Raw genomic sequence first — 27,575 nt, forward strand, 5'->3', positions numbered from 1 at the left:
TGGTTACCGGCGTCAGAAATATCGACTAAGTTAAATTATGCAATCGTGCATACTTTCCAAATGAGCTTTATATATTTATTCTCATTCCTTTACAAATCATGAACACTCGAAATAATGCGACCAACCTTTTGCGCTCAATAAGAACGATTTCAATAACACTAGGTAGCTGACAAAAAAATGATCAAATTATATATTTTTATTAATTTGGTGTTACAATTATGAAGCATATTTACCTCCATCTTTAATGTTTCCCTCGCTGGAATCCCTTTCGTGCTTCCCAAGCCGATTTTTAAAGGTTTCCATTGCGATTTCCATTAGGACCATTTTTTCTAACAGCCTTTTCTCATAATGAAATCGAGAACTTTCAGGCTCCCTGGATAGACTCGGACGTAAGTTTAGTAATACAACATTTGCAAGAAAACAAAGTATTAATCCGTCGGAAGAATACATTGCAATACAAACGGACCTCTGAAATAACAAAAATTAACACATCCAAATCCAACGGGGTTTTTCTCTTTCAAATCTCACTCATCTTTACAGGTGTTTGCGATATGGATTATTTGGCCCGTTTTAATTAGACGTAAACACATGATTGTGTTCACTATCTTATCGAGCGATCCTATTTTTGAACGTTAAGTTGTTTTGATTACAAATGCGTTTGTTATGTTCTTAGTTGTTATTACACCGCACGTGACCGTGCATTTTTAATCTGCAGTTTAGTCATCAATAGTTATTCATAATGTTTCGTGTGATTTTTTATTAAAACCCACGTGTGGCGTCTCGAAATATCTTATTTTCTCTAGAGCCTCGGTTCATTAGTTTTGTGCTGTTAAGATCCGTGTTAGTAGACGCGAAACGTTTGGCTGACAGTACACACTATTTCCCGGTATAGATTGGACCTATCTTGGTTTTTTATATCAATTTCGTGTTTCTCTAGCACCTGATTTGAAACGACAGACTATCAATATAAATATATTTCAGCGCTTCATCGTGTCTTGCCTTATAGAAGTGTATATACCGCAAGTATAAATTCGCTCAAACAAATGCAGTATTACTTTTTGTTCGCTAAATACGGTTAACGTATATAACACGCAACGGGAGTTTTACTTTGTCGTATATTTCCGATGTACCAACTATCATAACATGTATTTTGTAATGTAAAAGGAAACTCTGTCCCTAAGCCAAATTTCACAAACAAATGGCCAAATGTAAATGAAGTTAACACCGTAGCACCGCAACACCGCCGCACCGCGGTGATATCACCGCAACCACGGTACTAGTACCGAATCACCGGAATTTTACGAAAGCATATAAGTGTTATTGTAGTAAAGCATAGGAGGTTCTCTTAGTCATGTCATACGTCACTGAACTGCGATTTTGGGCTGTCTGCGGAATATTGGTCGCATGTGACAAAAAAAACCCGTGTTATTCAAATAATTATAGCCCATAAACCTTAAAATGAGAAAGGGACCACTGACACCTATACCAGAGTGTAGCCTAGGCATTACCCTAGGTGATGGCAGAGGTCAAGTGGCTGCGATTTTAGGCAGGTTCTTGGTTTTTGATATTTTTTAGCTAATACCCTAGTATTTTTCATCAAAATTTCAAAAATGTGTAGCGGTTATACCTTAAAAATGACAAAGAGGACACTGACACCTATACCAGAGTATGGCCTAGGCATAAACCTAGGTCATGGATTAGGTCAATCGGCTGTGATTTTAGGCAGGCTCTGGGTTTTTGCTACTTTTAGGCTAATACCCTATGAATTTTCCATCAAAATTTCAATTATGTGTAGCGGTCATACCTGAAAAATGAGAAAGGGGACCACTAACACCTCTACCACAGTGTGGCCTAGGAATAAACCTAGGTCATGGCATAAGTCAATGGGCTGCGATTTTAGGCAGTGCCTCTGTTTTTGATCATGTTAGGCTTATACCAAATGAATTATACATCAAATTTTCAATATTTGTTGCGGTGATACCTTAAAAATGCGAAAAGGGACCACTCTCACTTATATTTGAGTGTAGCATAGGCATAAACCTAGGTCATGGCATAGGTCAATGGGCTGCGAATTTAGGCAGGGTCTCTGTTTTTGATCATTTTAGGCTTATATCCAATGAATATTACATCAAATGTTCAATATGTGTTGCGGTGATACCTTTAAAATGAGACAGGGGACCACTGACACTTTTACCAGAGTGTAGCCTAGGCATAAACCTAGGTCATGGCATAGGTCAATGGGCTGCAATTTTAGGCTGGGTCTTGGCTTTTTATATTTCTAGGTTAACACAGTAGGAATTTCAATTATGTGTAGCGGTGATACCTTAAAAATGAGAAAGGGGACCACTGGCACCTATACCACAGTGTAGTCTAGGCATACACCTAGGTCATGACATACGTCAATGGGCTGCGATTTTAGGCAGGCTCTTGGTTTTTGATACTTTCAGGCTAATACTAAAGGAATTTTCCATCAAAAGTTCAATCATGTGTAGCGGTGATACCTTAAAAATGAGAAAGGGTACCACTGACACCTATACCACAGTGTAGCCTAAGCCTCAATCTAAGTCATGGCACAGGTCAATGGGCTCCGATTTTAGGCAGGCTCTGAGTTTTTGATACTTTTATGTTTATACCCTAGTATTTTACATCAAATTTTCAATATTTGTTGCTGTGATACCTAAAAAAAGACAAAGGGGACCACTCTCACTTATACCTGAGTGTAGCTTAGGCATAAACCTAGGTCATGGCATACAACAATGGGCTGCGATTTTAGGCAGGGTCTCTGTTTTTGATACTTTTAGGCTTATTCCCTTGGAATTTTCCATCATAATTTCAATTATGTTTAGCGGAGATACCTTAAAAATGCGTATGGGGACCACTGACACCTATACCACAGTGTAGCCTAGTTCTCATCCTAAGTCATAGCATAGGTCAATGGTCTGCGATTTAAGGCAGGCTCTGGGTTTTTGATTCTTTTAGGCTTATATCCAAATAATTTTACATCAATATTTCAATATTTGTTGCGGTGATACATTATAAATAAGAAAGGGGACCACTGACACCTATACCACAGTGTAGCCAAGGCCTCAACCTAGGTTGACCTTATTTTGGTTGTAAAAATGTCATTATGATCGTTCTGCATATAATGGAGAAGTCTTTTGCTGAGACATTTCAAGAAATCGTATAAATTTAAGGTTCCTAGAAGATTATAAAGAAATGTAGCTTACTATTTGATTCTAACTATCCTACATACTATCAAGAGTGAGTGCATCAATTAAACATTTTTGTCAAACTAATGCATATGGTATAAATTTTAACTCACTTCAGATGATGGCAAGTATAAAGAACCCAACTTACTCATTTCATATTCATTTGTAATGTACATTGTATGCCCTGATTAATTCGTTTTGCATTGCATTTTCTATTTTGATTCACAACGCAAACAATGTATCTTTGCATGTTAGAATATTTGAAACCAAATTTGGTGCCTTAATTTATTCATGAATGAACTCAATATAAAAGCAACATAATAGCCATTTATTAATGCATACACTCTGTCCATATTAGATCGTTCAGCTAAATGGAACAATAAAACGAATAAACAATTAAAATACAGTATTGCATTGTCCCATAATTACATTGAAAAAAGCTATTGTAATATGATAAAATTATTATTTTTCATTTTTCATAGGAACATGAATGATCCCTAACAGCGAAAATGTCTGAATAACTTATTTAATATTTTAATTTTATATCTGTTGTTTTGTGAAAATCCTAGTATTTTTGGACTAATGACATAACAGTACAAATGCACATTCAGTTATTTTTTGTATTTATTTATAATGTTTATGTTAAATCTATTTTGTGTGATTGGTGTTTTTGCTTACACCTAAAACTACGATTAAAAGCAAACTTTGATAAAAAAATAAATAAACGGATGTTCAAACTTAATATTGATAAAAGTGATTGTGATATGTATCATCAAAAGAAAACAATGTCACTGTTTTTCCAAACGCTATCGATCGATCAACCTAAACTTTTATCCAATGAGCTGTCATTTTCAGCAGTTGAAATCTATTTGAAAAGTACACAACGATTTCGATTTATTTAAGTATTTAATAAGTTTGTTTTGTATCATCTGGTTTCTATGCCTTCAAAAATAGAAACTATAATCGATTAATCACCATTCTGTTTTATAATAACAACAATAATAATGAATTTGTTCTACACTTGTCTATTTAACTGAATAAAAAAATGTATGCTAATTGGAAAAATAACATTTTTCATTTATCAAAATTCATTATCAATATCTTTTTTGTCTAATTGAAATAAGCAACTTCAGCCTGTTAAGCTTAAGAAGTTTCGAGAAATTGGGGCCTGGTGTCTAGGCCCTCAAAAATGTAAACCATAAAAATTAAATCACCATTCTGTTTTAAAATAATAATAATAATGATTTTGTTCTCCACTTGTCTATTTAACTGAATACAATCAATTATAAATTATTTAAGACACACTAACATCTCAAACCTCTGTTTCAAACTTTTCACGCAACAAAGATACATATCTACGATCAATTAATAGAAATGTGCCAATAATTTAATCATTAATCAATTACCAGTGACAAACAGTAATTGTTTGCAATTATTCATGAACACCTAAGCTCCGGTTTTCCAAGCCTTTGTTTTTATAATACCAGTTGAACAACAGTGTTGATCAATCCGGCGCGAGCAGTCAAAGGGACAGGATCACTCTGCACTGAAATAGCATAATTCATGTGAGTTAAGAAGATGCATGTTAAGTTCATAAAAAGAAAGACAATAGTTGATGGTGTTGGATACATTTGGTAAAGGTACGTATCATTTAAATATACATAATAACGATGTATCGTATGCGTTTCTTTTTGTGCATGATTTTTTTCCAGGTTTACATCACATTTATTATATAAAAGCAAATATGTTCAGAACTCAACATGGACATCATTGGAACAAAAAAGGAAACCGCTTTACACACAGTATGGGTTTTCTGAAGATTAAGAATACCTTAATATAAAAATCACTTTACCTATTTACAAAGAACTTTCCATCCACAATCATTTTCTGAAGGAAACATGTGTGTTGTATGAAGGTTTGATAATTGTATGTCAGGTTTTATAATGAGTTAATATCGGTGTTTGTGTTTTAATTTGAAAATCAGTGTTGAAACGTAAATCAAAGTTTGTGAAATAATGGTAAATGTCGTTTAACTTTCAAAACTCGTTTTGTATGACTGCAAAAAGTCGGAATGTGATAAATATGCATTGATAAGCGTAGATGAACATATCAACTGAGTGTCAAAAGTATATTCTAAGATAACATTATAAATAACTGCAATGTATAAATTGTTTCGATTATTTATAAAAAAACACACACAATATATTTAACCGTTCTCGAAGACATTTGAGTTGATGATTACTTCGAAAAAGACTGATACATTCATTTGTCGGTGAACATACCATATTTGATACATTTTGTAAGCTCTCATCAGTACAATATAATTTCATCACGGACACGGAATCTTGCTGTTCCCTTGCCGATATCCTTGTTATCTATGAGACAAAATTAGCAACGCAATAGCAAATACGCGCAATAGGATGTTTATTGAAGTCCACTGATGATATGTGTTAAAATCATATAAATAATTTGTGGTTGCAAAAATATACATCCGGTATGACCCAATCCTGTGTTTATCAAATATTTTAGATAACGTTTTTTTGAGAGTTATATGTCTTTGTTAATGCAACTTAACCCTTTTCTTAATAAACGACTGTTTTTTTTGTCATTTCGCAAAACAATTGCAACTGTAAATCAAATTTGAGAAGGGTTTTGTTATACTATTAAGACATTTTAGCAAGTTTTCAAATATATATATATAAATGAGAAACGATGCTTACAATGTTATTCATAGTTTCCGGGTAGGTTTTGACAACTTACAATTGTTTAAGAATTTAAGAAGCACAAAAAAACATATTTCTTATAAACGCAGGACTAGTATATCCTATTTTTTTAAGCGGACTTTTTCAAATATTTCTTTTCAAATATAATTATTGTATTCATTTATAAACAAGTATCACTTTATACAACTGGCATCTCCTTTAACATACTTTTTTAAATTTCATTTCCAGCCATTTTGTTTTTCACGGTGTTATTTCTCGTGTTAATTATAGTAATGTCTTCATTAATGACATTGCTGATCAAATTAACTCAGGGATACGTCTTTTTGCCAACAATACAAGCTTTTGCGTGGCTGTCAATGACCCCGTTTCTGCCTCCGTATCTTTAAATACGGATATTAAAGAAAATGAAATAGGCCGAGCAATGGTAATTTTCATTTAACGCGAATAAAACAGAACCACTTATTTCATCAAGTCAACATTACCAACCATTTCAACCTACTGCCCTAATACACGGAAACCACATACAAGAGGTTACCTCATTCAAACACACTTAAATCCATCCTAGACAAAATGTGCCCTTGCATAATGTGTGAAACGTTTACTAGGACGACTCTGGTATATGATGATGATGTCTGAGGAAATCGCACCCTTTAAGATAAAATATACTCGAACAAGTTCGGTTAAACACACAGAATCATCACTGAGTCCAATACCAGGGTGAGGAATCACGTGACTTCAACGGGGTTCTCACATGTGTCACCACGATTTAAATCCGATGCAAACAAGCAAGAAAGTGATAGATATTTCTAAACATCTTTTTTGAGAGAAAAGATGGGAAATATTTCTTAGCCTATAAAAGACTATACTATTTTCTGCTTCTACAAGTGTGAACTATTTTGGTTTTACTTGTATTTTAACGATGGAATCCTTGGCCAAAATTTCGAATCGACAGGATTTTGTAGAACGATGCAACGCTGTGCGCGCCGTGAGTCTTTGTTGTGTATACATTTCTTAGTAATTAGTAATATTTAAGATCTCAAACATGTGTTAAAATGTTGATTTTACTCATTTCATTCATTAAACGAATTTTTTGTAAAATTTATTTTAGTTCTTTTATTAATATCGATATTTCAAGAGAGGCTGTTGTTAACGTGAATTTATAGTTGCTGTTGTTAACGTGAATTCTTCTCATAACATGCTTAATTGGATTAATAAGTAGTTTGAACTACTCTCTCAACTTTGACAGTAATGCATTCAACACTGAACTTTTATTCCAAATAATATTTCTTTTATGAAATGAATATATATCCATCCATTATTTTCGATTTAAAATGTTAAATTCATGTTCTAGGTTGGCCGTCATGTTGATACGTCCAAATTATCCATTGTCCTTCTGTAAGAGACGGAGTCAACCCTTATATGTTTCACCAAATGTTGACAAAAGATGGATAAATTTAATTGATGCAGTGATGAGTACATTCAAATGGAAGACAAGATATTCTCCAGCCAACCCCGTTCCATGTACATCCCCTGGTAAAAGAAAGTCAACAGCGAAGGAATGATTGAACTGTAACGTTTAAATGTACAATAAATCATTAAACGTTTGACTAAAAGAAATAGTAACAGAACAGAACAGAACAGAAGTTTATTTCGACTTATGCAACACAGCATCTCGTCAAACAAATATATACAATTAAACAAAATATTCATGCGTGTGATCATCGTTACAAGGTAGCCAATATCAATAACAATTCAAGATAGCTCAATAAATATGGATAATGTTCACGTATGACAATATTGATAATAATAGATATAAGAAGCTGTTTATCTAGTTATTTAGATACATTATGGAAATGCAGATGATTAGTGGTCACGATAGTGATTGTACGATTACGACTTAAACAATATCATTGATTAATAGGTTTCTTCTATTATTTGCCTGTACCAAAAAATTACATAAATTTACAATAGTTGTTTTGTTATTACTACTAACTAGTTGAGTAAATTTAAACATGCTGGGTTTTACATAAAAATACTTTTTAATAAAAAATTTACGTATGTCATCGAAACAGTTACATTTTATGACAAAATGAAATTCATCCTCAATTTCCTGTGTATGGCATAATAAACATAATCTTTCATTTCTTGGCAGTCTGTTTTGTCCGTACCTGCCAGTTTCAATACGTAACCTATGAGCTGATACACGTAATTGAGTGAGGTATTTTCTATTAGTTTTGTTATATAGTAAATTAAGATATTCAGCCATACCAAACGTACTGTGCAGATGCAAGTATAGAATATTAAGTTTCGCACTGTTTTCAATATCAGCACGCCACTTTTGTAGAAAACTATCGATTAAACGTTGTTTAAAGACTTGAGCAAAGAGTTCGACATTATAATTCCCCGGATTAACCCAGACATCTAAAAACCCATTCTCCTCAAGTAAACATTTAACGTTAGATGCCCAAGTTGTAAGGCCTTCCTCGCTTAAATCAACTGATTTACGGTATAACAAATTTAATAAAATATTATTGGACTGTTGTTCTTTGAACCAATATTTAATAATTAGCACGTATCTGTTAATATATATTGGATAACGCCCTAATTCTCCGTAAACAGCCGCTGTACATGTACTTTGCTTAATTCCTAGAAGCGATTTGCAAAATTTTAGGTGGATCCTTTCAATATTTTTCGATTTTGAAACCCCCCAAACAGAACTCGCATAGTTTAGGATCTAACCTACAAATGAGTCAAACAATTGAAGTGCAATTTTCGGAGGTACGTCATATTTGTTAATATTTTTGTTTAATACGTTCATAGCCTTTAGAGCCTTACCGACTACAAATTGATTATTTAAAACGAAAGTGCCCGTGTATTTAAATACTGTGCCTAGATAGTTAAAGTTGTCAACTACTTCAAGTGGTACGCCACTATATACCCAAGTTTCATTAGCCCTAACCGGTCCTTTTTTTACGGAATACTACAACCTTAGTTTTGGCTATATTAACTTCTAAGCCCCACGTTTGGCAATACTCGTAAAGATGGTCTAAACTTCTCTGTAAGTCTTCTACTGAGTTTCCAATTATTACCATATCGTCTGCAAAAAGTATTATCATAATACATAAATCGTATAGGCTAATACCACAGTCAACGTTCTGTTGTAGAAACAGTTCTTGTTCTTCTAGGAATAATGCAAACAAAACCGGCGAATTATTTTGTCCTTGGCGTAAACCAATAGAAATATCAAAGAAATCGGAGACTGAATTGCAATGTTTGACACACGATTTTACCACAGAATACATTGCTCTAAATATTTTAAGAAGTTTCCCATCCAACCCCATTTTAAAGAGTTTGTACCACAGAGCATTCCTATAAACAGAGTCAAATGCCTTTTTTAGGTAAAAAAATGCGCATGGTAATCGTAACTTATTAAAAAGGGCATTTTCGATAACATTATGCAAAACAAATATTGATTGTTCTGTGCTAGATCCCTTTCGAAAACCAAACTGGGCATCCGACAGCAAGTTATTTTCACCGAACCAATTTTCGACTCTTTTAGTGAGCACACGTGTAAATATTTTTCCTAGATAACTAACTAAGGTAATGCCTCTTTAATTGTTTGGGTCATTAACGTCACCCTTCTTATGTATCGGTACGACGAAACCGTATGACCAAGACAAAGGGAAATAAAATCCGTCGAGAATTATGTTAAACAAGTCCGTTAAATGACCGACTAAAATATCTATAGTATCGATAAAAAACTCATTTAGTAAATTATCAATCGGACATGAGGATTTATTACGTTTAATACCTTTTACAGCAAGACGAATTTCCTCAGGAGTTATGGCAGCGTTAAGTGCCTCAAATGTGGGATCATCGATATTAAAATCAGTATCGTTGATAAAATTATCTATTTCGTCTATTTGAGTAGAGCGTATATCATTGAACAGACCGGCAAAGTATTCCTTAAATGTTTCGGTGTCAATATTGTCTGAAAAACTGGGTTTCTTAGATTTAAAGTGGTTCCAAATTTTTTTGGGTTTTTACTTCGCAACTCGTACAATTCTTTAGCTTTACGCGTTCTATACGCTCTCTTTTTCTTTTTAACAAGCGTTTGAAATGCACACTTTTTATCACACAAAACTGATCTATTTAATTCAGATTTATATACGTTAAAGTTATTTAGTGCCTCTAAATACGCCTTTTTGACCGTAAAACATTCGTGGTCAAACCAGGCAAATAGTGATTACATGTTTTGCTGGTTCGATCCATTGTATTTGTATATGACGTCATTATAAACTACTTATTTCTTTTTTCATGATATAAGAAAATCCCTTTGAGTGAAATGATTCAAAATGTAGCACTCATAATGTAAATATTCAACCCTTTTTAGTAATTGGTATAAATGTGTACAATGCATTGAAACATACTAACTGCAGAACCTCATAGTTTACAAATTATTGAATTTTAGCAGTTTTTTCGTATTTTTCCATTAAAAAAGATTATTGGGTATGTCTATCTAATAGATTTCATTCCTTATGCTTGATTGGCGAGTCGATGTGATCACGTGATATTACCAAGTTATGTTTATAGGTTAAATATACCACTCGATTGAAGTAAGCCTTGGTAGCACAGTGGATACAACAATGGATTGCAATTTTGGTGACATGGTCTCAAAATAAAGCATTTTCCAAATGATATTTCTAGAAAATAATGTCTTTCATTTAAATTCTTTGTAAAACATCAAAAGAAACATGTAAACAAGCCGGCATCTAACAGAACATGTGCCATGCTATATTTAGCAATAAAGTAGATCGTAGTAATATCACTACGCCCAATCAGAGCGTTGCTTTGTTGCTAAACTCCGCCTACTAAGGTCACGAAAGGTCGACCGGTTCACGCAAAATGAACTCAATTTTTATCGTTCATAAAATCAACTACGGATGTAAATATATATAGTTAAATTTAGGAACGCATTGACGAGACATTTAGACTTTCGTCACACAGGTAAGAAATTGAGGCCGGTAGATGGCACAAACCTAAACCTATTTCTGAATTTGAAAGGAAAAGTCAGGTTGCCATAAAATAGTAGATGAGTTTCATTTCTTGTTTGAATGTACTTTATTTAATTATTGAAGAAGACAATACAATACATACATAAAAACTATTTAAATAGACCAAAGATAACAAAATTTGTTGAACTTATAAAAAAAACAAGAAAACTATTCAAAGGAAATTAGCAATGTTTATCCACAAAACTTTTTAATTCAGAGTCCCTGTTATACTTATAATGATATATGATAACTCATTTAAATGATATTTGTAACCACTGTCACCTCACTATGGTTATATTATATTGTATGTGTACTGTCTATGTTAAATTTGTGTTTCGAAAGTATCTTGTTAGTAAAGATAAGTATACGTGTATTAATATATATCGTGACCTACGATCGATTGATAGAAATGCATTTAATTATATATATTATGAATTCATGGGCCTAAGGCCTTTTTGCATTTGAATAAACTATGAAACTTTATTATCACAACTCGAGGCTTGTGATTCCACTTAAGGTCTCTGATTGGTTATATTTTCTCCTATGGCGTTAAAGCTACCAAATTTCTCTCTCTACCCCTCTCTCCTCTCTCCCCCCTCCCCAGATAAGTAGATTAAAATATTTGGCCACGCTGTACATCCTTTTCGTGCTCATAGCTACAGAACAGTGTTTTCTAAAACAATTTTCCACAAATTTAAAATTTGAGATATGCAAGAAAAAATATCAATCATGTGTTTCAAGTCAGGATCGAAAAATCGGGCACGCTCGGCAAGCCTCGTTACCGGCTTACGCGCGAGCCCTCGGGTCGGATTTTTCTTTCTCCCTTGTTGAAGACCGTCGTCTGCAGCACAATGGAAACATTGTCTTATGGTATTATTTGAAAAGTGAAAACTTTTTAACCTTGTTTCCGCATAACACGCTATGCTCGGGATGGGGATGAACCTTTTTACACGAAAGGCCATGCCATATACAAATTATCATCTTACGAGGGAAGGTCATTTTCATGGTAGTCAATTTCGTTTTCAGTGCTTCTTATTATTTCCTAATTTCTTATAGATAAAGATATTTTGACCATTTTCGAAGCATGGAAGATATTTTGACCATTTTCGAAGCATGGAATTTAATTGGAGCGTGGGCAGTTTAATGATTAACCTTTAGGACTGGCGGTGTTGTTATTTAATTGTTATTGCTAATTGGGTGTTGAAATTCTTTAACTTTGGCACGTACATGAGACGTGTTTGGCGGAAGTGAATTTTGCCTTCCATTTTATTGTATCTATTATTTCATCCATTTAATTTATCCATTTTTGTAAACATTTGGTGAAACTGCATAGGGATACTGAATATTTGGAAGTTTTAAATCGATCAAATTGGTGTAAATTCATACCATGAATAAGAGCTTTAGGTTGTATAAATTCTCGTCACTAATGAGAGGGCAATACAAACCATAAAATATAATAAACTGAGCATGTTATGACAAGTTTGTTAAGGATACCGGCTTAACATAGTCAGCTTTATTGAAATGAGAAAACGTTTACGTTAGCGACAGCACATATCACTGTCACGGTTACAACAGCACTTCATGAAAATTCGATATTTATTGAAAACACTAAATTAACATTTAACGAACAATTCGTTTTATGAGAGTAATGAGCAGAACTAACTTTTTAACGCATGTCTGATATCTTCAATATTACAGGTGACTAAGAAATATGTACAAAACAACAAATCACGGCGCACACAGCGTAGCATCGTTCTACAAAATCCCGTCGATTCGAAATTTTGGCCAAGGATTCCATCGTTAAGATACAAGTAAATCCAAAATAGTTCACACTTGTAGAAGCAGAAAATAGCATAGTATTTTATAGGCTAAGAATATTTTTCCAATCTTTTCTCTCAAAAAAGTTATTTGGAAATAACTGTCACTTTCTTGATTGTTTACGTCAGTTTTTAACCGTGGTGACACATGTAAAACCCCGTTGAAGTCACGTGATTCCTCACCCTGAATGCATTGAAAAGTGTTGGGTTCGAACCTCTTAAAGTTCGTCGAGAATATTAGAGTCTCACACTGCTGTAAGTTTGGAAAAAAATTATTATTCTATTATCTTGGAATAATCTTGAAAAAAAAATGAGTTCATAATCTTACGTCATATAACCAATTCGCCAAGCCATGCACCCCATCCACTATTGCCATTTTGAACGATCTTTTTTCTTATATACGGAAACATTGCCGATATTCAAGTCACGACTATCCAGTCTTTATCAATTATCAAACGTACCAATTTAATTTTATGAAAGTAATCGTGTTGATTTTATAACGCACTATACAGTAAGTAACCTTTGTTGTTTTGTAAAAAATCATGTTCTCCAAGAGCATAATTCCAGACGAATGCTGTCAGTGCGGCAAGAAACGATCGAACAGTATTCCTTCCATTGTTACCTCTATAACACAGATTTTCTACCAACATATCCAAATAGTACAATCTGTTAATGTTCGTACACTCTTTATTGGAATTTCTTATTCGGATGATTTTACAGAAATACATTCCCTCTTGTTCAAACGTTCATTGTAATATATTATGCATTATAAAGGCCCACTCGGGATTGTCCACGGAACTGTGATCGTAAACCAGTTCATAAGCCTAATTTCATACTCTTCATTTTCTCTCCTCCCATCTCCTTTCTGTATCAGAGTCCACCACAATGACGAATTGAGAACTTTAATACCTTATGTTCATTCTCACTTCAATCATTTCCATCGTTTTGTCCCGATTGAGTATATTTCACTTATGAATAACAAGTATTTCCTGTCTAAGCTATTTCCTACATTATGCTACTTTTGTGATCATTTTCGACAATTTTACTATTTGAATCTTTGGCTGCGTTGCTATAAGTTGATAATACTATATCAATGTTTTAATGATATAAATAAGGACATACATGTTATTTTAGCTATAAGCTCCTCGATCCGTTTTGCCTGTATACATGTAAAATGCTGATCTAGTATTGTCATTTGAATACATATTGTTAAAACCAAATCCACTATATAGTTTTTATTATTTTATTGAAATTAAAAATACTCCATGGGTATCATACAAATACACATTGCTATGACCGTAGCTAACCTAAATAACCCATTACTTTGTTGTGATGACCAGTTCATAACACCTTAACAATAGGCACACCATGGATTTTTCAATGTGGCTGTCATTTGAACAACAAATTGATGTAAAATAACAAGCTACGGGAAAGTGTTAAACATGGATATATTATCACCAAGTGAACTTCCAAACTAATTGACATTTGGTGGGCATTCACCTGGGTCCTCGGGAACAAATGATTACAGTCTGTGCCAAACTATTTGAAGAAATTGTGTTTATCATTGAAGTAAACGTGCAGTGTTTATAGAAAGAATCCTATAATATTTTATACAAAAATCTGTGTCCTTTTGTTACTTCCTCATTTATTGTCATAGCCTTGGTACCATTTTCTATATGTTACGTGACATACATGTTATTTTAGCTATAAGCTCCTCGATCCGTTTTGCCTGTATACATGTAAAATGCTGATCTAGTATTGTCATTTGAATACATATTGTTAAAACCAAATCCACTATATAGTTTTTATTATTTTATTGAAATTAAAAATACTCCATGCGTATCATACAAATACACATTGCTATGACCGTAGCTAACCTAAATAACCCATTACTTTGTTGTGATGACCAGTTCATAACACCTTAACAATAGGCACATCATGGATTTTTCAATGTGGCTGTCATTTGAACAACAAATTGATGTAAAATAACAAGCTACGGGAAAGTGTTAAACATGGATATATTATCACCAAGTGAACTTCCAAACTAATTGACATTTCGTGGGCATTCACCTGGGTCCTCGGGAACAAATGATTACAGTCTGTGCCAAACTATTTGAAGAAATTGTGTTTATCATTGAAGTAAACGTGCAGTGTTTATAGAAAGAATCCTATAATATTTTATACAAAAATCTGTGTCCTTTTGTTACTTCCTCATTTATTGTCATAGCCTTGGTACCATTTTCCATATGTTACGTGTGCAGAAAATACTTTTACTGTACAGTGTTCATACCTTTCAAGATATTCATAAGTTTGAATCATTGCAAACTGGCTATGAATGTTGCCACAGGCACAACCCCATATTTGACTGAATAGACCGTTGTGTGTCCATCTCAGGGGCAGATCTCAGAATTGACGTAAGAGGTGGCGTATCTTTTTTTCCCTCAAGGAACATTAAGCAATTTGTAATCGTAATGATGGTTTATTAGCGTATTTTGTTACTTGTTTCTCCTATTTTGATATAAAAGTAAATCTTAACTATTTTAGAGGGGCCCCGCACCTGGTGCCACCCACCCCTCTACATCCGCAAGTGGATATCATGGGTCAGAATATCTGACCTATTCCCAATGCCAAAAAGGATCATGTTTTTTTTCCGATTTCAAGAAAAAAAAATCAAATGAGATGAAAGTTATCTCACGAAAAGCGTGGCTTCTCGACTTTACACCTTGTGGAGTTATAGCGCGGGAACAATTGTTCATTTACAATAATTACTATAAATGCATTTGTCAGCACTTTATGGGGACATTCATGGTTAAGACAATACGTACACACGAGTGCCCAAAATGATGTCTTTGTTGATTTTTGTTTATTTACAATATTGCCAATTATTACACGACTTTAAAAGACTCAATATTTTCAAGTACTTTATCTATAATTGACAAAACGGCATAAAATTTCTTACAAAATCGTAAAAATAGACGGTAACTTTGGCGCATTTCGTCTTTGAAGGGTATTCAATACATGGCAACAATACTTAATAAATTCCTTGGAAATTCCTAGAAATTCTGCATATCTTAAGTTTATATTCACCAACTTCTTCTTAAGAACGTTCATGAACAGAACTTAAGCTGAATGCAATTCCTATCTTAAGTTGAGACAGATTTAGTTTTTCTTAAGAAAAAACGTAAGAAGTTCTATGAATACGGCCCCTGGAGTTTCTGATCCATACGAAATATTGAATAGGATTGTTAAAGTTGACCTTATTTTGGTTGTAAAAATGCCATTATGATCGTTCTGCATAGAATGGAGAAGTCTTGCGTTGAGACATTTCAAGAAATCGTATAAATTTAAGGTTCCTAGAAGATTATAAAGAAATGTAGCTTACTACTTGATTCTAACTATCCTACTTACTATCAAGAGTGAGTGCATCAATTAAACATTTTTGTCAAACTAATGCTTATGGTATTAATTTAAACTCACTTCAGATGATGGCAAATATAAATAACCCAACCTACTCATTTCATATTCATTTGTAATGTACATTGTATGGTATGCCCCGATCAATTCGTTTTGCAGTACATTTTCTATTTTGATTCACAACGCAAACAATGTATCTTTGCATGTTAGAATATTTAAAAACAAATTTGGTGCATTAATTTATTCATGAATGAACTCGATATAAAAGCAACATAATAGCCATTTATTAATGCATACACTCTGTCCATATTATATCGTTCAGCTAAAGGGAACAATAAAACGAATAAACAATTAAAGAACAGTTTTGCATTGTCCCATAATTATATTGAAAAAAGGTATTGTAATACGATAAAATTATTAATTTTTCATAGGAACATAAATGATCCCGAACAGCGAAAATGTCTGAAGAACTTATTTAATTCCTTTTCTGTTGTGTTGTGAAAATTCTAGTATTATTGGACTAATAACATAACAGTACAAATGCAAATTCAATTATTTTTTATATTTATTTCTAATGTTTATGTTAAATATATTTTGTGCGATTGGTGTTTTTGCTAACACCTAAAACTACGATTAAAAACAAACTTTGATAAAAAAATAAATGGATATTCAAACTTAGTATTGATAAAAGTGACTGTGATATGTATAATCAGAAGAAAACAATGTTACTGTTTTTCCAAACGCTATCGATCGATCAACCTAACCTGTTAATAAGAGTTTAATCCAATGAGCTGTCATTTTCAGCAGTTGAAATCTCTTTAAAAAGTACACAACGATTTCAATTTATTTAAGTATTTAATAAGTTTGTTTTGTACAATCAGGCCCCAATTTCTCGAAACTTCTTAATGCCCTTAAAACAGGATTAAGCTAAACTCACTATTTTTGTTGTTCTATAATATGATTTATATTTACTTTTTTAAGAGTTTTAATGAATTATATCAGAAAAAAATGCATGCTAATTGGAAAAAAAAAAACATTTTTCATTTTTTCAAAATTCATTATCAGTATATTTTTCGTCTAATTGAAATAAGCAACTGAAGTCTGTTAAGCTTAAGAAGTTTCGAGAAATTGGGGCCTGGTGTCTAGACCCTCAAAAATATAAACCATAAAATTTTAATCACCATTCTGTTTTAAAATAATAATAATAATGATTTTGTTCTCCACTTGTCTAGTTAACTGAATACAATCAGTTATAAATTATTTAAGACACACTAACATCTAAAACCACTGTTTCAAACTTTTCACGCAACAAAGATACATATCTACGATCAGTTAATAGAAATGTACCAATAATTTAATCATTATTCAATTACCAGTGACAAACAGTAATTGTTTCCAATTATTCATGAACACCTAAGCTCCGGTTTTCTAAGCACTTCGTTTTATAATATTAGTTGAACGACAGTGTTGATCAATCCCGCACGAGCAGTCAAAGCGACAGGATCACTCTGCACTGAAATAACATAATTCATGTGAGTTTAGAAGATGCATGTTAAGTTCATAAAAACTAAGACAATAGTTGATGGTGTTGGATATATTTGGTAAAGGTACGTATCATTTAAATTGTGCATGAACTTTTTCCAGGTTTACATCACATTTATTAAATAAAAGCAAATATATTCAGAACTCAACATAGACATCTTTGGTACAAGAAAGGAAACCGCTTTACACATTTTATGTGGTTTTGGAGTTTAAGAATACCTTTTTACAATACTAACATTACCTATTTACAAAGCACATTCCATTCACTCTATTATTTATGAAGGAAACTGTGTTTTAATTTGAAAATCAGTGTGGAAAAAAATATATCAAAGCTTGTGAAATAATGGGGAATAAAGCTTTTCAACTTTCAAAAACTCATACGTTTTGTATGATTGCCATAACTCGGAATGTGATCAATATGCAATGATAAGCGTAGATGAACATATCATCTTTTGCAGTTTGTTTTTTGCAATTATTTATGCAAACGAATGATTACAGCGATACAAATGAAATTAATATCGTAAATACAATAGACACTCCAGGAACAAGTCCAGTAGATTCTTTTTAACAATGACCGTTAGAGGAACAAGATTCAAACCAACCATTGAAACGTCAATATGCTCTGTATCTCTTTGTATAGCGATGCCATGTATACACTGTCAGACAGAAACTGGCTCATTGTTAATTAGTGTCTAAATATATTTATTATTTGATAAACATGCACGTTTTCAAACCATTGCCAACTACTGTACTGGTTTTCTTTCATTTCTTTTTTGCAGTCAGGCGTCCGTACGATTGAAAGGTGGTGAACACCACACTGAATGTCAAAAGTAATTTCTAATATAATATTATGAATATCTGCAATGTACAAATTGTTTCGAATATTTATAAAAACAACAACGTATATTTAACCGTTCTCGAAACATTTGAGTTGATGATTTCTTCGAAAAGGATTGATCCATTTGTTGGAGATGATACCATATTTAATATATTTTAATGCTCTATCAGTACAATATCTTTTCATCACGGACACGGAACAAACACGGATCCATACTGTTCTCTTGCCGATAGCATAGTTTATCTATGGGACATAATAAGCAACGCAATAGCGAATACGTGCAATAGGATGTACACTTAAATTCACAGATGATATCATTTAAAATCATACAAATATTTTATTGTTGAGAATATATATCCGGTAAGATTATTTTAATGTCACAAGTCGAAAACACTGCTGTGTTATTCAAATATTTTAGATAAAGGTTTTTTTGTGAGTCATATGTCTATTTTAATTTGAAACTTAACCCATTTCAATGAACGATTATTTCCGCTAGATTTCAGACAATTGGTTTGGTCATTTTGCAGAACGTCAGCAACGGTTTATCCCTATCAAATTTGATTCAATTTAACGTTTCTTAAGATTGGTTTTGCTATACGATTAAGACATATTAGTTAGTTTTAAAGACAAATATAAATGAGACACGATTCTAACAATGTTATTTTAAAGTTTTACGATAACTTTCAACATCAGAGGTATAAGAATTTAAGAAGCATAAGTTACAAACGACTTATAGGCGTATGGCTAGTTTATCCTAAATCATTACTATCATTACAATATGATTTTTAAGGGACTCTTTCAAATATATATTTTTTTCAAATCGAGTTATTCATTTAAAACAAGTATCACTTTTATACAATTGGAAAAAAACATATTTTTTCAATTACAGTTCTAAACATTTGATTTTTGTAATGGTTTCTATATGGCGTTAATGTTCGCCGACGATACAAGCTAATACGTGGTTGTCGATGACCCCTTTCCGCCTCCTTTTATTTAAATGCTTATATTGACGATATTGCAATGGGCTGCGAAACTGTGAGTTTTATTTAACGAACCAAAAACAGAGCGACTTTTGGTATAACGTAAACTTAGCAATCATTCCCCTGACATAATGAACTGAAACCACATACAAGAGGTTACCTCACTCTAACACATTGAGCCCAGTTTCTCAAATAACATGAAACAAAAAATCAGTTATTGTAGAGATATTTTCAAGGAGAGTACATTCTCTTGGATCACTAAAATTAATCCGAGACAAAATGTCCCTTAGAATTATGTATGAAACCTTTATAAGACCGACTCTGGAATATGGAAATGTTGCCTGGGGAAATCGCACCCTTTGAGATGAAAAGCTACTCGAACAAGCTCAGTTAAAACACTCAGAATCATCTGCGGGCTCAAAAAGATGTAAATACAAGGCGTCTGGGTGTAAACTACTTAAGTTACGTCAAGAACATCACATTCTCACACTCTACTTTAAGTTGATAGATTTTTCGACAACAACTTATCTTTAAATTCTCGTCCCACACCAAGTAAAGAATCTTACGTCCTATAATCTACGAAATTTTGCTTCTACAAAGAATAACTTTGCAATACAAAGGTTTTCGCAATTTGGAACAATCTTTCTTCTAGTATCCGAGAGTCAGAAACATTGCCGATATTCAAGACACGACTATCAACACTTTAAGAAATATCAAAAGTACCAACTTATAATCATGAAAGCAATCATGTTTATCTTATAATGCACTATAGAATAAGCACCATTAGTAGTATTTTAAAAGAGCATATTGTACAAGAGCATTATTCCAGTCTCATAATGTTAATGTCTGAAACATTGTCAATATTCAAGTCACGACCAACCATACATTATCAAATTTTAAACGTAAAGACTTATTATGATGAGGACAATCGTGTTTATTCTACAATGCACTATATAATAAGGACCATTAATTTTGTTGTATTTTTAAAGATCATGTTTTCCAAGAGCATAGTTCAAGGCCTTTATTTTCAGTGTCGGAAACATTGTCGATATTCAAGACACAACTATCCACACTTTATCAAATATCAAACGTGCCAACTTATTATTATCAATGCAATCATATTAATTATTTTAATGCACGATAGAATAAGGACCATTTGTAGTATTTTAAAAGAGCATGTTTCTAAGAACAAAAATCCAGACCCATACAGTCAGTGCGGCCAGAAACGGCCGAACTCAATTCCTTCCACTGTTTCATTTGTTGCACTCAGTGACAGATTACCTTCCATATTTCCAATCAGTTTAACCTGTTAATGTCAGAAAATCGGTTTTGGAAGTCCTCATCTGGATAATTTTACAAACAGAAACATAGTCCGTCTTGTTCAAAAGGTAATCGCAATCTACTATATATTATAAAGGCCCACTCGGGATTGTCCCCGGACCCATGACCGTTAACCAGTTCATAAGCCTAAATTCCTTCTCTTTATTTTTTCTCTTCCCATCTTATATCTTTGTCACTGTCCGCCACAATTCCGAATTAAGAACTTAATACCTTATTTTCTTTACCACTTTAATCGTTTCCGCCCTCTTTTCCAAATTGAGTACATAAAACTTTAATAACAAATATTTCTTGCTATTTTTCTTTATTTTGCTACTTTGTAATATTTTTTGACAACTTTATTACGTATTTCCTTACCCGTATTGCTATATGCAGTTTATACCATATCGAAGTAATAATGATATAAACAAATATATAAGTGTTAATTTTAGCTTTAGGCTATCTCCTCGAACCTGTTTTCCTGCATACTTATTAAATGCTGTTATAGTATTGTTTAAACCAATTACACTATATTGTTTCTTATACTTACATTGAAATAAAAACAATTCCGCGATTATCCGACAACTACGCATGTAATCACATCACATCAGTTGACATAAATAACACATGATTCTGTTTGTGGGCACCATATCATACCACCGTAACGATAGACACATGTGTGACTTATAAATTGACCCCACCTGCCGAACATGTCAATCGATACAGAGTGTACATCAAGTGTAGAACAATCGGTCTAGTGTACATCAATGTATACATCTGTTAGATTATGACTATTGTTGATAATGCGTTCAATACAGGTGACTGTTGTTTTGTCTAGAAATGAGATCTTATTCCCAATATACGAAAATACTGATGTAACGTCTAAACTGAGAAACCTTGATCTGCTTTCGCTGAACTAACGACAGATGCTTAAAATGGTGTTCATAATAGATTACAAGTGGCTGATATAGTTCACACTTCTTGAAATGTAATTGAAAGAACAATCGCAATATGACAGGTTTAAATTCACAACACAAACTCCTTGCATCTTACTACTACTTCTTATTTGTAAAAGGAGGACCAAACAGAAACGTTCGCAATGAGTTTAATATGATACCAAAATGCAATATACTGCGTATTCGATGAAGTATGCATATTCTAATTTTAATAGCATCAAAATACTAGAAGATGTCCATACTTGTATACGTAATGTCTGTTCACTTTGATACCTTGATAATACCTTCAATATACCAAGAGACACACAAAACGCCAAGAGCATCAGCTGGAAACACAGAATATGATAAACAAATAGTAACACACAGTACACTCATCACAATAAGAAATACAACACTCAACAAGAAAGACACAATATAACCATACCAATAACAACACAATACAGCAATCCATAATCAAAATAAAAACACAACACAACAATCATTAGTCGACTAATACACCATCCAATATACAGCAACCAATAATAATGATATTAAAGCAAACATTTATTAACAGAACCCTTTATGTATTGATGAAATGCACGTGTCATTTTTGTCGACTTAAATTTTGTAAACGCAAAATTCATACACTGCCTTTTTAAATACTTTATTTTGTTTAACTTACCTCTGTTCATCCAATTGCCGTTGCAGCAAATGCACCCTTAGATATATTCAACAGACACTCTCAGAATGAAACGATGAATTTCAGATTTATAAATAATACATTGCTGCCGCTTGGATATAAAATATTCATTTACGGAAAAAAAACAGCACTAGAGAATTACATTTGTTTATTTTCAGGAAAGCATACAAGCTATAAGAGAAAACAAACCGTTTGCAATCCGAGTGTTGACACTAGCGGAGTATGGAATAAGAAAACTAAGTAAGTCTCAACAGAAATAAGAAATTTAAACTGACAGTAAAAAAATAATATACATATTAAAAAGGATAAATGGAGAGTGGAAAAAAGTTCAGTGAGAAGAGAATTAAAATATTAAATTTACAAACTTAAGGTGATTGAATATAAGGTTTGAACAACAATAATACAATGAAATAAGGTCATGAAATGACTTGTGAATAGAAAAGATAGATAAATACAATACAGTTGGTAAAATAAGGACGTAAAAAAGGACATAAGAAAGTAAATCAATGAACAATACAGAACACGTTGCAAGGAAAACAGAGCAATTCAGCACTTAAAAACGAACGACGATGTACAATATAACTTCTACAATTATCCCCTTGGTGACTTTGACAGTTATGAAACATGCAAAAGAGAACTATGATAGCAACACGTCTAGCAACAGTGATGCATGTCAAGGGTATAGGGAAACAAAGGAGCTTGTCAAGCTTATATTGATTGTTTTTGGATTTTTAGCAAATGTTTTCTCAATTGTGGCTACTTTAAATGTTCCTCGCGAGCGGTGGTCACAGTACAACACTCTGATTGTTAACTTGGGAGTATCTGATATCATGGTGGTACTCTCTTGTGTTATTCATGATATCCTTATGCTAAAAAAATGCCATCACCATTGCACTCCTGTTCTGAGACGGATGTTCCTCAATATCGCGCTGACTTCAACATTGTTCAATCTTGTCTTGATGGCTGTAGACCATTACGTCGCCATTATGCAGGCCTTGTACTACGATCGCTTCTTCTCCAAGCAAAAGGTGAGAATCATCATTGCAGCTTTGTGGGCGACAAGTGTGTTTTGCGGGGTATTGGATTTATTTGTAAGCTTACCAAGCTTTCGGAAAGAAGACACAACATTCTGTGACCATGTTAATACTGTGAATAGAACAACATTCAACTACGAACTTGTTATTGTAATATTTATTTTCATTGTCCTAGTCGGACTTTTGATCATCTACACACGGATCTGCTACCAAGTAAGGAAACTTGTTCGGGATGACCGACATAATCAGTTAGAAAGTTCGCATTCCATGAAAGCCATTGTCACAACATTCCTAATAATTGGAACATTTGCACTTTGTTGGTGCCCAATAGGATTATACCATACCGTTCTGTACATATTGAGACCCGACTATTCCAAAATGACTAAAGCTGCTCTCGACAGGCTGCGACTAGTCAACTCCATTTTGTTCCTTTTCATCATATTAAACACAATATGCGATCCTGTTATTTACGCCGTGAGAAGATCTGAAGTGAAACTTGGCTATATTCGAGTTTACAATAGACTTCTACGAAAAAGAAGGAGGTCGTCGTTATATGAGAACGAATTGCACTCACACTTCAGACGCAGAAATGATTCGCGTGATACGGGAAATGCCGAAAATACGATTGTTACAAGACTAAGTATCTCCGACAAGATTACCTCGACATGTACTTCACATTGCACGTCGCCCACTGACAGCAGTGAACACTCCAAATATGGGTTTGAAAAGGAAATTTTTTCGGATCGTTAACCTATGGCAATTATGTAATTTTTTAAGAATTATTGTTTACTGAATGAGAGTGGAAGTATGAAAACGTATCATATTTGAGTTCGTATTACTATCATAATAACATAATATTTTCAATGAAATCAGAATATTGTTTGTCCTTAAATGACGAGTATTTGGGGGCGTGTGAAAATATTTTAATACTAGGTTACAGCAAGAAAGAAACACACGTTTATATGCATGGTGATGTTTTTCTAAACTTATGGGTATTTTATTTGGCGGGCATGTACATGTGTTAACCGAAACTGCACCAACATTATGTCTTCGTCTGTCATTTCTAATAAATGCGTCGATGTTTTGTCATAACTTATATGTCGTTGTCAACGGTGGCGTTTTCATCTGTTTGGTAGTTGCTGGTGTGCAAAACCGCTCAACTTGATCTTTGAAATGAACTTACAAGATATTCAAATGAATGTGTGTACACACTCAACACACATGCAGAGCAGAAACTATAGTTCTTGCTTTTATGTATGTCGATAAATGCCCTTTCCTCCATATAACAGAGAAACGTCAACGATCGCCAATCATCGCTTAACTATCATAAGGCGAGTATGATTAAACAAAAGTGTCGATAAAAGTGTGAGGAAGGCTTCTGTCTAATTGAAAAAACAACATTATATTCAATTGGACATTTACACAGAATTACATTTGATAAATACAATGCCAGACCTGTGTAGCATTACACAATTTACACGTTAAGTCAATGGTCAAATAAGGTGTTGTTGCTAACTAAACAGATCGTTGCTTAAAGTTTGCTCGGGTGCTTTTATAAAAAGATTAGAGTCTATATAGCATGCAATACAAAACTAAACATGATTTTATTTTACTTCTAATCATTGTTAAACGATAGAAAAAAAAATATAATATAGTATTATGCTTTGTCTGTCAAAGTAGGCCATTATAAATTTCAAACCCAGCACAAACAACATATGCTAATTTTGACATATCTTTATAAATTATTAGATTTATCAAACAAACAGATGCATTAATTTGAGAAATAGTGTAACGCCGACAGTAAAACAATGCAAGACAAACACCTTACACAAGAAACATATAGTTGCATTACTATATTTAAAATTCGGAAACAACAGTATCGAATTATAAATAAACATTATGTTTTTCGAACACTGAATGCCTGGCTTTACCAACACACTTTTGCAAAAGAGCTTATTATTATTTTTAACAACGATATTAAATCCATTATATTCAAAAGGAAACTTGTATACACCGTTATGCCAACATATCGTTTTGCACATGATGTTGCTAACGTTATATATACAGATGATAGTTTAATTAAACAGTTCAAATGGAAATATGCTGTGTACCCTCAACCTAATAATATAAGACATAAGAACGTCTGATGTATAGGAATTTGAGACAATTATACAAATAATAAAATCAATATTATGTTTCTTGGTGTTATATCAAAATGTACGAGATACTTTTTTGTTATAAAGAATTTAGAACAATGTATATTATTGTTCTAAAACACCAGTTTAAATAGCAATTTGTATACTGGCACACGTCTTTTTATTATGTTCTTTGCGTAGGCCGTGCCTCAAAACTCAAATTATAATGCACATTTTGTATACTTTATAGAATATGTTTGCTGATAATTCTGGCTCAAATTTAAGCTTTTACGTTATTGTCATGACATTGTCGTTTTTTTCTGCTTGTCCAATTTATATTATTGCTCATTCTCAGAGCTGAGAAGATGTGTTAAAACATGCTTGTCAATACATTTTGAATGAGTTATGCTTTGAACAATTTTAACGATCTATATGTGTGCGTGATGTACTCTTCATCAGTTATATATTAAACATTCAATAACAGGCTTACACATTAACAAGATACAATATGAAGGTATTTGGGTTTTGTAAGTTTGTACTATTTGTCGTAGATGTGGTATTAGGTTTGTGAATTGCCTTTTCTTTAGTCACTAATTGTTCAAATGCAACAAAGGTGTGCATTTTGTGTCCACCATTACATGTAAAAACGCTCGTATGAATGTTTTCTATATAAAAAGAAAACAAAATACTTAGAAAGATGTTCATTTCCTTGTGCCTTCACACACTTGTGATTATATCAGATTGATCATTGCTTTGCTGATATAGGATTTAGAAATCAAATCGCGGAATATGCATTTTTTGCAATTTATTTCATGTGTTATTGTTTGATATTACCTATTTCAACTGACATTTTGTATTTTCTTCAATAAATATCGAACTACTTAATGTAAGTTATTCTTTCACGTTGCAATAGACCCGTACAAACAAGCATGTAGTCATTTTAAATACATTGTCAAACGTAGTCTTGACTGTGCATTCAATATTTTTTTTTGCATTCGCCTGCTTGGTACTTCCTCTTCATGGAACATATATGTTTAACAAATAAAAATATGAGTTGGATTTATGTTTTTTAGCATAATGTTTTACTAATGAATTTCAGGAAGTAAGTTTAATGTGATTCTTATTCAAAATCAATTCAAACACATTACCAACAAACATAAATTTTGAGTGATAAACCTTTAACTACTTACTTAATAATGCATTTATGGAAAATATTAATAACTGTTCACATGATTGTAACCGAGTATTTAAAAGCTGAAAGCGCAAAAACATTAAATGATTGGCGAATTCTTCAAGATTTACTGTGATCTACTATCGTGTCATACGGTAGAAAGACTGTGTTTTATGCACCTTTCTTTCAAATTAAACTCAATATCCTTCATAATAACCATTGTTTTGACATTTATTCATCCCTTTTGGTAAATTAAAACATTTTTTTAATTGTGGTAAATCTAATTTATGAGTAAGATTTCATCCATAAACTTGTAGTGTAGAGTTATGTAAAGAGATGGTGAATGTTGAAAATTCAAAGGTGCTTTACTCTAAAATATGTTATGAAAGTATAAGCTTTTAAGCGTGCACGATATATATTACTTACAAAATAGAAAACAGGACCATACAGCTTAAACAAAGATTTTCATGAAGACAGGATAATACACACTCGAGTTAAAGGGTAACTCCTGGCGGAAAAGTGCAATCCGACTGTTCATGAAACATTGTCGAGTTTGTTTAGGCACATGGTAATTTTTTTGTATTTTGTAAAGATTGAATTACACACACGCAAATAAGATGGCGAACTATGGTAGTCCTGTTGTCATAACTCAAAGGCCGTCACTTCAGATTGAATAGGGCGATCTGGCTGATGATAACGTTTCTGA

At 32.9% G+C, this 27,575-nt stretch overlaps 1 protein-coding gene across 3 annotated transcripts; it reads left to right on the top strand.

The window, feature by feature from the left end:
* Nucleotides 1-4,745: 4,745 nt before the first annotated feature.
* Nucleotides 4,746-26,557, top strand: LOC128206441 (melanocyte-stimulating hormone receptor-like). Of its 3 annotated transcripts, none has more exons than XM_052908864.1 (2): nt 4,746-4,849; nt 22,688-26,557. In XM_052908864.1, the coding sequence occupies exon 2, from the start codon at nt 23,099-23,101 to the stop codon at nt 24,311-24,313; it is 1,215 nt and encodes a 404-aa protein (XP_052764824.1). In that variant the 5' UTR covers nt 4,746-4,849; nt 22,688-23,098; the 3' UTR covers nt 24,314-26,557. The 3 variants fall into 3 exon arrangements, with proteins under 3 accessions (XP_052764824.1, XP_052764825.1, XP_052764823.1); XM_052908865.1 differs by lacking the exon at nt 4,746-4,849 and adding an exon at nt 17,700-17,749; XM_052908863.1 differs by lacking the exon at nt 4,746-4,849 and adding an exon at nt 17,706-17,824.
* The last annotated feature ends 1,018 nt before the right edge of the window (nt 26,558-27,575 follow it).

This window comes from Mya arenaria, chromosome 10, assembly GCF_026914265.1.
Source record: "Mya arenaria isolate MELC-2E11 chromosome 10, ASM2691426v1".
Lineage (NCBI taxonomy): Eukaryota > Metazoa > Mollusca > Bivalvia > Myida > Myidae > Mya > Mya arenaria.

Excerpts from the sequence above, each read along its gene's own strand:
- LOC128206441 (XM_052908864.1), top strand. The coding sequence starts at position 23,099 with ATGTACAATATAACTTCTACAATTATCCCCTTGGTGACTTTGACAGTT.